Source organism: Scyliorhinus canicula, chromosome 13 (genome assembly GCF_902713615.1).
Source record: "Scyliorhinus canicula chromosome 13, sScyCan1.1, whole genome shotgun sequence".
NCBI classification, from domain to species: domain Eukaryota; kingdom Metazoa; phylum Chordata; class Chondrichthyes; order Carcharhiniformes; family Scyliorhinidae; genus Scyliorhinus; species Scyliorhinus canicula.
The window spans coordinates 159,443,693-159,459,984 of record NC_052158.1 but is presented as its reverse complement, the minus strand read 5'-3'; the positions used below and the strand labels follow the sequence as shown (position 1 = coordinate 159,459,984).

General features: G+C 52.7%; 1 protein-coding gene across 2 annotated transcripts in view; it reads left to right on the top strand.

The window, feature by feature from the left end:
• Positions 1-16,292, top strand: part of abcf3 (ATP-binding cassette, sub-family F (GCN20), member 3) — a 111,251-nt gene that overhangs the window by 81,778 nt on the left and 13,181 nt on the right. For both annotated transcript variants that reach the window (XM_038815901.1, XM_038815900.1), the window contains 3 exons: positions 108-196; positions 6,652-6,743; positions 9,971-10,103. In XM_038815901.1, coding sequence (XP_038671829.1) covers positions 108-196; positions 6,652-6,743; positions 9,971-10,103 — 314 coding nt within the window. The remainder of the gene's footprint in view (positions 1-107; positions 197-6,651; positions 6,744-9,970; positions 10,104-16,292) is intronic.

Here is a 16,292-nt window from a genome sequence, read left to right as displayed (position 1 = left end):
TCAGTAAACTTATCTTAATGAGTAGTTTAGCCTCCAGACTCTGGTTATTTTACTGGAAAGCCTGTTTTTATTGTTGTCGATTTCTAACTGCAGTTTTCTGTCAACAGGTTGGTGAGAATGGCGCTGGTAAAACAACACTTTTAAGGATACTGCTCGGGGAGCTGACACCGGTTCAGGGTATCAGACAAGCACACAGGTACAGTCTACACAGTAACATCACATGTATCTTCAGTCAGTCGTAAAAGGATATAAAGAAAAACTCTGAGACACATACAATACTCGAACCACACAATTAAATCAACTTTGACAACCCTACCACTCCAAATCACGCAGCAGATGAGGCTATTCGGCCCAATCATGCCTGTGCTGGCTCTTTACAAGAAGTATCCAATTGGTTCCACACTCGTGCTCTCATCCCTATAGACCTGATATTTCTTTGGAATATAGGAACAGGAATAGACCATTCGGCCTGTTGACTACCACAACGTCACTCTCCCGTGCTTAGAACATAGAACAGTACAGCACAGAACAGGCCCATTCGGCCCTCGATGTTGTGCCGAGCCTTGTCCGAAACCAAGATCAAGCTATCCCACTCCATATCATTCTGGTGTGCTCCATGTGCCTATCCAATAACTGCTTGAAAGTTCCTAAAGTGTCCGACTCCACTATCACAGCAGGCAGTCCATGCCACACCCTAACCACTCTCTGTGTAAAGAACCTACCTCGGACATCCCTCCTATATCTCCCACCCTGAACCTTATAGTTATGCCCCCTTGTAACAGCTACATCCTCTCTATCTATCCCCCTCATCATCTTATAAACCTCTATTAAGTCGCCTCTCATCCTCCTCCGCTCCAAAAAGCCTTAGCGCCCTCAACCTTTCCTCATAAGACCTATCCTCCAAATCAGGCAGCATCCTGGTAAATCTCCTTTGCACCCTTTCCAATGCTTCCACGTCCTTCCTATAGTGAGGTGACCAGAACTGCACACAATCCTCCAAATGTGTTCTCACCAGCGTCATGTACAATTGCAGCATAACCCCGCGGCTCTTAAACTCAAGCCCCCTGTTAATAAACGCTAACACACGATAGGCCGCCTTCATGACTCTATCCACTATCCCCATATCACTTGATGTCAATAGTATCCAGAAATCTATCGATTTCTGTTTTGAGCATGCTCAATGATGGAGCTTCCACAGCCTCGGGGTTGGAGAATTCCAAAGATTCGGCAGCCTCTGAGTGAAGAAATTCCTCCACTTCTCAGTGCTCAATGGCCTGCCCCTTAGCCTGAGACTGTGTCCCCTGGTTCCAGCCTCACCAGCCAGGGAAACCTCCCCTCCACATCTACCCTGACACACCCCATCAGAATTAGGTAAGTTTCAATGACATCTCCTCTCATTCTTCAAAACTCGAAGGATTGCAGACCCAGTTTCCTCTTTTTATTTTTCAAGTATTTATATAATTTATTTTTGAAGTTGCTATTGAATTGCTTGCTTTGTAACAACACGCTCTTGTTGCCTTACCCCTCATTCTTTTGCCAATTTGCCAATCCTTTTGTATTCTCTTAGCAATCTACCTGCCAATGGCTGCAGTCTCTACCTATTTCCTCTAAGACCCTCAGGATTTTGTACCAACCTTAACCTTCCCTACTTTTAAGAATTATCCTAGCTCGAAATATTAACTCTCTTTTTTTCTCCACAGATGCTGCCAGATCTGCTCAATTTTTCCAGAATTTTGTTTTTGTTCCAGCTTTAGCAGTCCATTACTGCACCTCTGAAACATTGCAAACATGGCTTTGTTTGATGTGCTATAACTATTATGTAGGCAGTAATGTCAGCCAAGTGAATAGTGAGTCACTGAGGGAGATTCCATTCACAGCCAGTGTACAGTGGGAGAGAATCCCCATTCACAGTCAGTGTAGAGTGTGAGGGAGACCCCATTCACAGCCAGTGTACAGTGAGACCCCATTCCCAGTCAGTGTACAGTGTGAGGGAGACCCCATTCACAGCCAGTGTACGGTGTGAGGGAGACCCCATTCACAGCCAGTGTACAGTATGAGGGGGACCCCATTCACAGCCAGTGTACAGTGGGAGGGAGACCCCATTCACAGCCAGTGTACTGTGTGAGAGGGACCCCATTCACAGCCAGTGTATACAAAGAAGAAAGAAAATTACAGCACAGGAACAGGCCCTTCGGACCTCCCAGGCTGCGCCGATCCAGATCCTTTATCTAAACCTGTTGCCTATTTTCCAAGGATCTACTTCCCTCTATTCTCCGCCCGTTCATATACCTGTCCAGATGCATCTTAAATGATGCTATCGTGCCCACCTCCACCACCTCCGCTGGCAAAGCGTTCCAGGCACCCACCACCCTCTGCGTAAAAAAACTTTCCACGCACATCTCCCTTAAACTTTCCCTTTCTCACCTTGAAATTGTGACCCCTTGTAATTGACACCCCCACTCTTGGAAAAAACTTGTTGCTATCCACCCTGTCCATACCTCTCATAATTTTGTAGACCTCAATCAGGTGCCCCCTCAACCTCCTCCTTTCAAACAAAAACAATCCTAATCTACTCAACCTTTCTTCATAGCTAGCATCCTCCATACCAGGCAACATCCTGGTGAACGTCCTCTGCACCCTCTCGAAAGCATCCACATCCTTCTGGTAATGTGGCGACCAGAACTGCACGCAGTATTCCAAATGTGGCTGAACCAAAGTCCTATACAACTGTAACATGCCCTGCCGACTCTTGTACTCAATACCCCGCTCGATGAAGGCAAGCATGCTGTATGCCTTCTTGACCACTCTATCGACCTGCGTTGCCACCTTCAGGGTACAATGGACCTGAACTCTCAGATCTCTCTGTACATCAATTTTCCCCAGGACTCTTCCATTGGCCATATAGTCTGCTCTTGAGTTAGATCTTCCAAAATGTATCACCTCGCATTTGCCTGGATTGAACTCCATCTGCCATTTCTCTGCCCAACTCTCCAATCTATCTATATTTTGCTGTATTCTCTGACAGTCCTCCTCGCTATCTGCAACTCCACCAATCTTCGTATCATCTGCAAACTTGCTCATCAGACCACTTATACCGTCGTCCAGATCATTTATATATATCACAAACAACAATGGTCCAAGCACGGATCCCTGTGGAACACCACTAGTCACCTTTCTCCATTTTCTCCAAAATAGCCCAAGCTATTTTGTCCCTCGCTTCCCTCAGTAACCTGGGATAGATCCCATCCAGTCCTGGGGACTTGTCCACCTTAATGCCTTTTAGAATACCCAAAACCTCCCCCTTCCTTATGCCGACATGACCTAGAGTATTTAAACATCCATCCCTAGCCTCAACATCCGTCATGTCCCTCTCCTTGGTGAGTACCGATACAAAGAATCTCACTCATTTCCTCTGATTCCACGCATAAATTCCCTCTTTTGTCTTTGAGTGGGCCAATTCTTTCTCTAGTTACCCTCTTGCTCCTTATATACGAATAAAAGGCTTTGGGATTTTCCTTAACCGTGTCAGCCAAAGATATTTCATGACCCCTTTTAGCCCTCTTTATTGCGCGTTTGAGATTTGTCCTACTTTCCCGATATTCCTCCAAAGCTTCATCAGTTTTGAGTCGCCTCGATCTTATGTATGCTTCCTTTTTCATCTTAGCTAGTCTCACAATTCCACCCGTCATCCATGGTTCCCTAATCTTGCCATGTCTATCTCTCATTTTCACAGGAACATGTCTGTCCTGCACTCTAATCAACCTTTCCTTAAAAGACTCCCACATTTCAAATGTGGATTTACCCTTAAACAGCTGCTCCCAATCCACATTCCCGAGCTCCTGCCGAATTTTGTTGTAGTTGGCCTTTCCCCAATTTCGCACTCTTCCTTTAGGACCACTCTCGTCTTTGTCCATGAGTATTCTAAAACTTACGGAATTGTGATCGCTATTCCCAAAGTAATTACCGACTGAAACTTCAGCCACCTGGCCGGGATCATTCCCCAATACCAGGTCCAGTATGGCCCCTTCCTGAGTTGGACTATTTACATACTGCTCTAAAAAAACTCTCCTGGATGGTCCTTACAAACTCTGCTCCATCTACACCTCCAACACTACATGAAATGAAAATGAAAATCGCTTATTGTCATGAGTAGGCTTCAAATGAAGTTACTGTGAAAAGCCCCTAGTCGCCACATTCCGGCGCCTGTTCGGGGAGGCAGTTACGGGAATCGAACCGTGCTGCTGGCCTGCCTGGTCTGCTTTCAAAGCCAGCGATTTAGCCCTGTGTTAAACAGTCCCAGTATGGGACATGAGTCCCATTCAATGTTGGGGAAGTTAAAATCTCCCATCACAACCACCCTATTGCTCCTACATTGTTCTATAATCTTTCTACATATTTGTACCTCTACTTCACGCTTGCTTTTGGGAGGCCTATAGTAAAGTCCCAACAATGTTACTGCACCCTTCCTATTTCTTAGCTCTATCCATATTGCCTCAGTGCTCGAATCCTCCATCGTGCCCTCCTTAATCACAGCTGTGATATCATCTCTGACCAGTAATGCAACTCCTCCACCCCTTTTACCTCCCTCTCTATCCCTCCAGAAGCATCTATACCCTGGGATATTTAGTTGCCAATCTTGCCCATCCCTCAACCAAGTCTCAGTAATACCAATAACATCCTGTAACAGCCTCCCCGAACAGGCACCGGAATGTGGCGAATAGGAGCTTTTCACAGTAACTTCATTTGAAGCCTACTCGTGACAATAAGCGATTTTCATTTCATTTCATATTCCCAGGTACTAATCCAAGCCCTAAATTCATCTGCCTTACCTGCTACACTTCTCGCATTAAAACAAATGCACCTCAGACAACCTGTTCCTTTGCGATCATCTCTTCCCTGTCTGCACTTCTGCTTAGTCACATTGAGTTTATTATCTAGTACCTTACTGGCTTTAGTTGCTGCCTCTTTACTGACCTCTAACTTCCTAATCTGGTTCCCATCCCCCTGCCACATTAGTTTAAAACCTCCCCACTCACAGCCAGTGTACAGTGTGTGGGAGACCCAATTCACAGCCAGTGTACAGTGTGATGGAGACCCCATTCACAGCCAGTGTACAGTGTGCGGGAGACCCCATTCACAGCCAGTGTACAGTGTGAGGGAGACCCCATTCACAGCCAGTGTACAGTGTGAGGGAGACCCCATTCACAGCCAGTGTACAGTATGTGGGAGACCCCATTCACAGCCAGTGTACAGTGTGTGGGAGACCCCATTCACAGTCAGTGTACAGTGTGTGGGAGACCCCATTCACAGTCAGTGTACAGTGTGAGGGAGACCCCATTCACAGCCAGTGTACAGTGTGAGGGAGACCCCATTCACAGTCAGTGTACAGTGTGAGAAAGACCCCATTCACAGCCAGTGTACAGTGTGAGGGAGACCCCATTCACAGTCAGTGTACAGTGTGAGGGAGACCCCATTCACAGCCAGTGTACAGTGTGAGGGAGACCCCATTCACAGCCAGTGTACAGTGTGAGGGAGACCCCATTCACAGCCAGTGTACAGTGTGAGGGAGACCCCATTCACAGCCAGTGTACAGTGTGAGGGAGACCCCATTCACAGCCAGTGTACAGTGAGACCCCATTCCCAGTCAGTGTACAGTGTGAGAAAGACCCCATTCACAGCCAGTGTACAGTGTGAGGGAGACCCCATTCACAGTCAGTGTACAGTGTGAGGGAGACCCCATTCACAGTCAGTGTACAGTGTGAGGGAGACCCCATTCACAGCCAGTGTACAGTGTGAGGGAGACCCCATTCACAGTCAGTGTACAGTGTGAGGGAGACCCCATTCACAGCCAGTGTTCAGCGTGAGGGAGACCCCATTCACAGTCAGTGTACAGTGTGAGGGAGACCCCATTCACAGCCAGTGTACAGCGTGAGGGAGACCCCATTCACAGTCAGTGTACAGTGTGAGGGAGACCCCATTCACAGTCAGTGTACAGTGTGAGGGAGACCCCATTCACATCCAGCTTAAGGCTGCTGCTGATGACTCTGTGATTGAGCTACAAGGACCAGGGGGTGTCATTGTTTGCCATGATTGTCACTGCAAATTGAGAGGTCAGCTAACCTCCGTGGTATTCTGCACTCCACAAAAATAACTTTAATGTTCAAGTCTGTGAAAATGGATTTCAGGCAGGATTGAGCTTAACAAGTATGTTGAGCTCAGGTATTTTGACAAGTGGGTCTGCAGGAGATTTGAACATACCGACATTCTCATACTTTGGCAGCACTGATAATTTCAACCTTTCATCATATCAGATTCTAAATGAAGATGGAGCAATCTTACAGTTAGAAAAATTAATGTTTCAAATTGGCTCCAGCGCTGTGCTGAATTGTTTGGTTTAATATTGTAATTCCATGTCTGTGTTGGTACCTTTGTCAGAATCATTATTGTTATGTCAGTGTTGCTGAAGAAGGTGTTTGAACTGGGGCAGTGAATATCAGCAGATTGTTCTTACCTGCTGTCCTGACAGGAGGAATGGACGAAGAAGTGGAATCCTGCCCCATTATGAGTTTCTGCATCACCGCAAGAGGAAAAGAATGACACTTCTGTCTCTCACTGAACCCTCCTCATTTCTTTCTCTGTTTCTCTGGACAGGAATTTAAAACTTGGCTATTTTTGTCAGCACCATGTGGACCAGTTAGAAATGAATGTCAACTCGGTTGAACTCTTGGCCTTAAGATTTCCAGGTAAGGAACGTTGAGAATCTGTGGCGGGGTTAGGGACGGTGATAGAAGAGATGATAAACATTGCTAAGCTCTGACATCTGTTTTAAATACCCAAGCTGGACACAATGACAAAATGCAGAATCCTAGATTCAGGACTTGCTTTTTCTCAAAGCAAGGACGCTGTGATGGGATCCTCTGCCATTGGCTGCCTCTTGATTCCATGCTGGTTTCAGGGAGTCCCAAAATAATTTACATAGAATCACCGAAAATACAACATTGAAACGGGTCATCCATCTTCGTCACTATCATCATAACCTCCAATTCCTTTGTCCAACTTCCCCTTAAATTATATCATTGCTATTTACTCTCTGTGCTAGTGAGTTAAATAACCTCACTACTCCCTGTGCTAGTGAGTTCCACATTCTCACCACTCCCTGTGCTAGTGAGTTAAATATCCTCACCACTCCCTGTGCTAGTGAGTTCCACATTCTCACCACTCTCTGTGCTAGTGAGTTCCACATCTTCACCACTCCCTGTGCTAGTGAGTTCCACATCCTCACCGCTCCGTGCTAGTGAGTTCAATATTTTCACCACTCCCTGTGCTAGTGAGTTCAATATCCTCACCACTCCCTGTGCTAGTGAGTTCAATATCCTCACCACTCCCTGTGCCAGTGAGTTCAATATCCTCACCACTCCCTGTGCTAGTGAGTTCAATATCCTCACCACTCCCTGTGCTAGTGAGTTCCACATCGTCACCACTCCCTGTGCTAGTGAGTTAAATATCCTCACCACTCCCTGTGCTAGTGAGTTCCACATCCTCACCGCTCCCTGTGCTAGTGAGTTCCACATCCTCACCACTCCCTCTGCTAGCGAGTTCCACATTCTCACCACTCCGTGCTAGTGAGTTCAATAACCTCACTACTCCCTGTGCTAGTGAGTTCCACATCCTCACCACTCCCTGTGCTAGTGAGTTCAATATCCTAACCACTCCGTGCTAGTGAGTTCAATATCCTCGCCACTCCCTGTGCTAGTGAGTTCAATATCCTCGCCACTCCCTGTGCTAGTGAGTTCAATATCCTCGCCACTCCCTGTGCTAGTGAGTTCAATATCCTCACCACTCCCTGTGCTAGTGAGTTCAATATCCTCACCACTCCCTGTGCTAGTGAGTTCAATATCCTCACCACTCCCTGTGCTAGTGAGTTCCACATCCTCACCACTCCGTGCTAGTGAGTTCCAGATCCTCACCACTCCCTGTGCTAGTGAGTTCAATATCCTCACCACTCCGTGCTAGTGAGTTCCACATTCTCACCACTCCCTGTGCTAGTGAGCTCCACATCCTCACCGCTTCCTGTGCTAGTGAGTTCAATACCTCACCACTACCTGTGCTAGTGAGTTCAAGACCTCACCACTCCGTGTTAGTGAGCTCCACATCCTCACCACTCCCTGTGCTAGTGAGTTCCACATCCTCACCGCTCCCTGTGCTAGTGAGTTCCACATCCTCACCGCTCCGTGTGCTAGTGAGTTCCACATCCTCACCACTCCCTGTGCTAGTGAGTTCCACATCCTCACCACTCCCTGTGCTAGTGAGTTCCACATCCTCACCACTCCCTGTGCTAGTGAGTTCCACATCCTCACCACTCCCTGTGCTAGTGAGTTCCACATCCTCACCACTCCCTGTGCTAGTGAGTTCCACATCTTCACCGCTCCCTGTGCTAGTGAGTTCCACATCTTCGCCACTCCCTGTGCTAGTGAGTTCCACATCCTCACCGCTCCGTGCTAGTGAGTTCAATATCCTCACCACTCCCTGTGCTAGTGAGTTCAATATCCTCACCACTCCCTGTGCTAGTGAGTTCAATATCCTCACCACTCCCTGTGCTAGTGAGTTCAATATCCTCACCACTCCCTGTGCTAGTGAGTTCCACATCGTCACCACTCCCTGTGCTAGTGAGTTAAATATCCTCACCACTCCCTGTGCTAGTGAGTTCCACATCCTCACCGCTCCCTGTGCTAGTGAGTTCCACATCCTCACCACTCCGTGCTAGTGAGTTCCACATTCTCACCACTCCCTGTGCTAGTGAGCTCCACATCCTCACCACTCCCAGTGCTAGTGAGTTCCACATACTCACCACTCCCTGTGCTAGTGAGTTCAATATCCTCACCATTCCTTGTGCGAGTGAGCTCCACATCCTCACCTCTCCCTGTGCTAGTGAGTTCAATATTCTCACCACTCCTTGTGCTGGTGAGTTCCATATCCTCACCACTCCCTGTGCTAGTGAGTTCAACATCCTCACCACTCCGTGCTAGTGAGTTCAATACCTCACCACTCCCTGTGCTAGTGAGTTCAATACCTCACCACTCCCTGTGCTAGTGAGTTCAATACCTCACCACTCCCTGTGCTAGTGAGCTCCACATCCTCACCACTCCCTGTGCTAGTGAGCTCCACATCATCACCACTCCCTGTGCTAGTGAGTTCAATACCTCACCACTCCTTGTGCGAGTGAGCTCCACATCCTCACCACTCCCTGTGCTAGTGAGTTCAATATCCTCACCACTCTTTGGGTAAAGAAGCTTCTAAATTCCTTATTTCCTTTCTTGGGGAGGACCTTATATTTAAGACCCTAGTTTTTCACTTCTGCACAAACCACTTTAGTCTGTGTCAGCAATCGAAACCTTTCATACATTTTAAACACCTGCACAAAGTAATACCCATCGCATTCTATTTTGAAGAAAAAAAAGAGACTCCAGTGATTTTAAATGAAAATCACTTATTGTCACGAGTAGGTTTCAATGAAGTTACCATGAAAAGCCCCTAGTCGCGACATTCCGGCGCCTGTCCGGGGAGGCTGGTACAATTCCTGATGGATATCCTTGCATTTATGACACATTCTCTGAAATCTCTTTTGCACCCTCTCCTGCCCTAGCAAACCCCTGACATTGCTCCGGGAAACACGCTGTTCCTGGAGGCATGGCCTCCCCTCCACCATTCCTCTGCCGATTCCGCTGCTGTTGTTCTCTTCTCTCCCCACCACCCCGCCCCCCCCCTCCCCCAAACTATACACTGCCTCCAGAAGCCAAGGTGTGAGATTGAAGAAGGAAGGTGTGTGCAGTGTCTCTGGGTTTACTCTCTCGGTTTCTGGTTACACCCTGGTGTACTGAACACTGACTGGACTGTGACTATATCTCCAGCACCAGGTGGACGCTCCTTCTTTGATACTTCCAACAGGTTCTTGTGTTTCCTGTGTTGACAGGGAGGCCCGAGGAGGAGTACCGGCACCAGCTGGGAGGCTATGGGATCTCGGGAGACCTGGCGGTCCGACCAGTTGCCAGTTTATCGGGAGGACAGAAGAGCAGAGTTGCGTTTGCACAGATGACGATGGCCCGGTAGCTAGCATGTCTTCCCTGGTCGATGTTTATTGTTGGCTCACGTTGTCTCACTCTGTCCTTGGCTGCAGAATAAATCTAAATTTCTTAATTTCGCCTGTGGAAAGTTGGCCACTCCTCTCTCAATCACGTTTCTCTTCCCTTCTCCTGATTCTTTACACCAACTGTGTTCCCCATGGCTTTGGTTGTCTACTTCATTGTTTGCACATGAACATGGACAGTGTGACACCCCCCTCCCCATCCCCACCCCATCTCTCTCGCAGCTCCTGCCCCACCTCGGATGCACCGCCTTGCTGCCCTGATCTAGCCCCCATTCACCCATCCTGCCTTGCTGCCCTGATCTAGCCCCCATTCACCCACCCTGCCTTGCTGCCCTGATCTAGCCCCCCTTCACCCACCCTGCCTTGCTGCCCTGATCTAGCCCCCCTTCACCCACCCTGCCTTGCTGCCCTGATCTAGCCCCCATTCACCCACCCTGCCTTGCTGCCCTGATCTAGCCCCCCTTCACCCACCCTGCCTTGCTGCCCTGATCTAGCCCCCCTTCACCCACCCTGCCTTGCCGCCCTGATCTAGCCCCCATTCACCCATCCTGCCTTGCTGCCCTGATCTAGCCCCCCTTCACCCACCCTGCCTTGCCGCCCTGATCTAGCCCCCATTCACCCATCCTGCCTTGCTGCCCTGATCTAGCCCCCCTTCACCCACCCTGCCTTGCCGCCCTGATCTAGCCCCCATTCACCCATCCTGCCTTGCTGCCCTGATCTAGCCCCCATTCACCCATCCTGCCTTGCTGCCCTGATCTAGCCCCCCTTCACCCACCCTGCCTTGCCGCCCTGATCTAGCCCCCCTTCACCCACCCTGCCTTGCCGCCCTGATCTAGCCCACTTTCACCCATCCTGACCTCTTCCCCTACCCAACTATCTTCTCTGGTGGGAAACTTGATTTTCTCCAGGTTAAGCAGCTTTTGGTAACCCTTTTGTTTCTCTTATACCCTCAGTTGTCTCCTGAAGATTTTGAATTTAGCTGGTGTTGGGAAAATCTCTGGTATTGTTACCCCATGGATTCATTCACTGAGTATAGGATGTTCCCTCCAAGCCGCATTGGTGCTGTCCTACATGATGGCACACACAGACACGCACACGCATCCCCGCACACACACATGTGCAGACACACACGCACACATGTGCAGACACGCAGCCACACACAGTCTCCGACGCAGTCTCTCCCGCACGCAGTCTCTCCCGCACGCAGTCTCTCCCGCACACCCACAGTCTCTCCCGCACACCCACAGTCTCTCCCGCACATCCACAGTCTCTCCTGCACATCCACAGTCTCTCCCGCACTCACACAGTCTCTCCCGCACACACACAGTCTCTCCCGCACACACACAGTCTCTCCCGCACACACACAGTCTCTCCCGCACACACACAGTCTCTCCCGCACACACACAGTCTCTCCCGTACACACACAGTCTCTCCCGTACACACAAGTCTCTCCCGTACACACACAGTCTCTCCCGCACACACACAGTCTCTCCCGCACACACAGTCTCTCCCGCACACACACAGTCTCTCCCGCACACACACAGTCGCTCCCGCACACACAGTCTCTCCCGCACACACACAGTCTCTCCCGCACACACACAGTCTCTCCCGCACACACACAGTCTCTCCCGCACACACACAGTCTCTCCCGCACACACACAGTCTCTCCCGCACACACACAGTCTCTCCCGCACACACACAGTCTCTCCCGCACACACAGTCTCTCCCGCACACACAGTCTCTCCCGCACACACACAGTCTCTCCCGCACACACACAGTCTCTCCCGCACACACACAGTCTCTCCCGCACACACACAGTCTCTCCCGCACACACACAGTCTCTCCCGCACACACACAGTCTCTCCCGCACACACACAGTCTCTCCCGCACACACACAGCCTCTCCCGCTCACACACAGTCTCTCCCGCACACACAGTCTCTCCCGCACACACACAGTCTCTCCCGCACACACACAGTCTCTCCCGCACACACACAGTCTCTCCCGCACACACACAGTCTCTCCCGTACACACACAGTCTCTCCCGTACACACACAGTCTCTCCCGCACACACACAGTCTCTCCCGCACACACACAGTCTCTCCCGCACACACACAGTCTCTCCCGCACACACAGTCTCTCCCGCACACACACAGTCTCTCCCGCACACACACAGTCTCTCCCGCACACACACAGTCTCTCCCGCACACACAGTCTCTCCCGCACGCACACAGTCTCTCCCGCACGCACACAGTCTCTCCCGCACACACACAGCCTCTCCCGCTCACACACAGTCTCTCCCGCACACCCACAGTCTCTCCCGCACGCCCACAGTCTCTCCCGCACGCCCACAGTCTCTCCCGCACGCCCACAGTCTCTCCCGCACGCCCACAGTCTCTCCCGCACGCCCACAGTCTCTCCCGCACGCCCACAGTCTCTCCCGCACGCCCACAGTCTCTCCCGCACGCCCACAGTCTCTCCCGCACGCCCACAGTCTCTCCCGCACGCCCACAGTCTCTCCCGCACGCCCACAGTCTCTCCCGCACGCCCACAGTCTCTCCCGCACGCCCACAGTCTCTCCCGCACGCCCACAGTCTCTCCCGCACGCCCACAGTGTCTCCCGCACGCCCACAGTCTCTCCCGCACGCCCACAGTCTCTCCCGCACGCCCACAGTCTCTCCCGCACGCCCACAGTCTCTCCCGCACGCCCACAGTCTCTCCCGCACGCCCACAGTCTCTCCCGCACGCCCACAGTCTCTCCCGCACGCCCACAGTCTCTCCCGCACGCCCACAGTCTCTCCCGCACGCCCACAGTCTCTCCCGCACGCCCACAGTCTCTCCCGCACACACAGTCTCTCCCGCACACACAGTCTCTCCCGCACACACAGTCTCTCCCGCACACAGTCTCTCCCGCACACACAGTCTCTCCCGCACACACAGTCTCTCCCGCACACACAGTCTCTCCCGCACACACAGTCTCTCCCGCACACACAGTCTCTCCCGCACACACAGTCTCTCCCGCACACACAGTCTCTCCCGCACACACAGTCTCTCCCGCACACACACAGTCTCTCCCGCACACACACAGTCTCTCTTGCACAGTCTGTCTCGCACACAGTCTCTCTCGCACACACGCACAGTCTCTCTCGCACACACACACAGTCTCTCTCGCACACAGTCTCTCTCTCTCACACACAGTCTCTCTCTCTCACACACAGTCTCTCTCTCTCACACACAGTCTCTCTCTCTCACACACAGTCTCTCACAGTCACACACTCTCGTACACACACACAGTCACACACTCTCGTACACACACACAGCCACACACTCTCGCACACACAGTCTCTCCCGCACACCCACAGTCTCTCCCGCACACCCACAGTCTCTCCCGCACACCCACAGTCTCTCCCGCACACCCACAGTCTCTCCCGCACTCACACAGTCTCTCCCGCACTCACACAGTCTCTCCCGCACACACACAGTCTCTCCCGCACACACACAGTCTCTCCCGCACACACACAGTCTCTCCCGCACACACACAGTCTCTCCCGCACACACACAGTCTCTCCCGCACACACACAGTCTCTCCCGCACACACACAGTCTCTCCCGCACACACACAGTCTCTCCCGCACACACACAGTCTCTCCCGCACACACACAGTCTCTCCCGCACACACACAGTCTCTCCCGTACACACACAGTCTCTCCCGCACACACACAGTCTCTCCCGCACACACACAGTCTCTCCCGCACACACACAGTCTCTCCCGCACACACAGTCTCTCCCGCACACACAGTCTCTCCCGCACACACACAGTCTCTCCCGCACACACACAGTCTCTCCCGCACACACACAGTCTCTCCCGCACACACACAGTCTCTCCCGCACACACACAGTCTCTCCCGCACACACACAGTCTCTCCCGCACACACACAGCCTCTCCCGCTCACACACAGTCTCTCCCGCACACAGTCTCTCCCGCACACAGTCTCTCCCGCACACACAGTCTCTCCCGCACACAGTCTCTCCCGCACACACACAGTCTCTCCCGCACACACACAGTCTCTCCCGCACACACAGTCTCTCCCGCACACCCACAGTCTCTCCCGCACACCCACAGTCTCTCCCGCACACCCACAGTCTCTCCCGCACACCCACAGTCTCTCCCGCACACCCACAGTCTCTCCCGCACACCCACAGTCTCTCTCGCACAGTCTGTCTCGCACACAGTCTCTCTCGCACACACACAGTCTCTCTCGCACACACACAGTCTCTCCCGCACACACACAGTCTCTCCCGCACACACAGTCTCTCCCGCACACACACAGTCTCTCCCGCGCACACACAGTCTCTCCCGCACACACACAGTCTCTCCCGCACGCCCACAGTCTCTCCCGCACACCCACAGTCTCTCCCGCACACCCACAGTCTCTCCCGCACACCCACAGTCTCTCTCGCACAGTCTGTCTCGCACACAGTCTCTCTCGCACACACACAGTCTCTCTCCCGCACACACACAGTCTCTCCCGCACACACACAGTCTCTCCCGCACACACAGTCTCTCCCGCACACACACAGTCTCTCCCGCACACACACAGTCTCTCCCGCACACACACAGTCTCTCCCGCACACACACAGTCTCTCCCCGCACACACAGTCTCTCCCGCACACACACAGTCTCTCCCGCACACACACAGTCTCTCCCGCACACACACAGCCTCTCCCGCTCACCCACAGCCTCTCCCGCACACCCACAGTCTCTCCCGCACACCCACAGTCACTCCCGCACACCCACAGTCTCTCCCGCACACCCACAGTCTCTCCCGCACACCCACAGTCTCTCCCGCACACCCACAGTCTCTCCCGCACACCCACAGTCTCTCCCGCACACCCACAGTCTCTCCCGCACACCCACAGTCTCTCCCGCACACCCACAGTCTCTCCCGCACACCCACAGTCTCTCCCGCACACCCACAGTCTCTCCCGCACACCCACAGTCTCTCCCGCACACCCACAGTCTCTCCCGCACACCCACAGTCTCTCCCGCACACCCACAGTCTCTCCCGCACACCCACAGTCTCTCCCGCACACCCACAGTCTCTCCCGCACACCCACAGTCTCTCCCGCACACCCACAGTCTCTCCCGCACACCCACAGTCTCTCCCGCACACCCACAGTCTCTCCCGCACACCCACAGTCTCTCCCGCACGCCCACAGTCTCTCCCGCACGCCCACAGTCTCTCCCGCACGCCCACAGTCTCTCCCGCACGCCCACAGTCTCACCCGCACGCCCACAGTCTCTCCCGCACTCCCACAGTCTCTCCCGCACGCCCACAGTCTCTCCCGCACGCCCACAGTCTCTCCCGCACGCCCACAGTCTCTCCCGCACGCCCACAGTCTCTCCCGCACGCCCACAGTCTCTCCTGCACATCCACAGTCTCTCCCGCACTCACACAGTCTCTCCCGCACACACACAGTCTCTCCCGCACACACACAGTCTCTCCCGCACACACACAGTCTCTCCCGCACACACACAGTCTCTCCCGCACACACACAGTCTCTCCCGTACACACACAGTCTCTCCCGTACACACAAGTCTCTCCCGTACACACACAGTCTCTCCCGCACACACACAGTCTCTCCCGCACACACAGTCTCTCCCGCACACACACAGTCTCTCCCGCACACACACAGTCGCTCCCGCACACACAGTCTCTCCCGCACACACACAGTCTCTCCCGCACACACACAGTCTCTCCCGCACACACACAGTCTCTCCCGCACACACACAGTCTCTCCCGCACACACACAGTCTCTCCCGCACACACACAGTCTCTCCCGCACACACAGTCTCTCCCGCACACACAGTCTCTCCCGCACACACACAGTCTCTCCCGCACACACACAGTCTCTCCCGCACACACACAGTCTCTCCCGCACACACACAGTCTCTCCCGCACACACACAGTCTCTCCCGCACACACACAGTCTCTCCCGCACACACACAGTCTCTCCCGCACACACACAGCCTCTCCCGCTCACACACAGTCTCTCCCGCACACACAGTCTCTCCCGCACACACACAGTCTCTCCCGCACACACACAGTCTCTCCCGCACACACACAGTCTCTCCCGCACACACACAGTC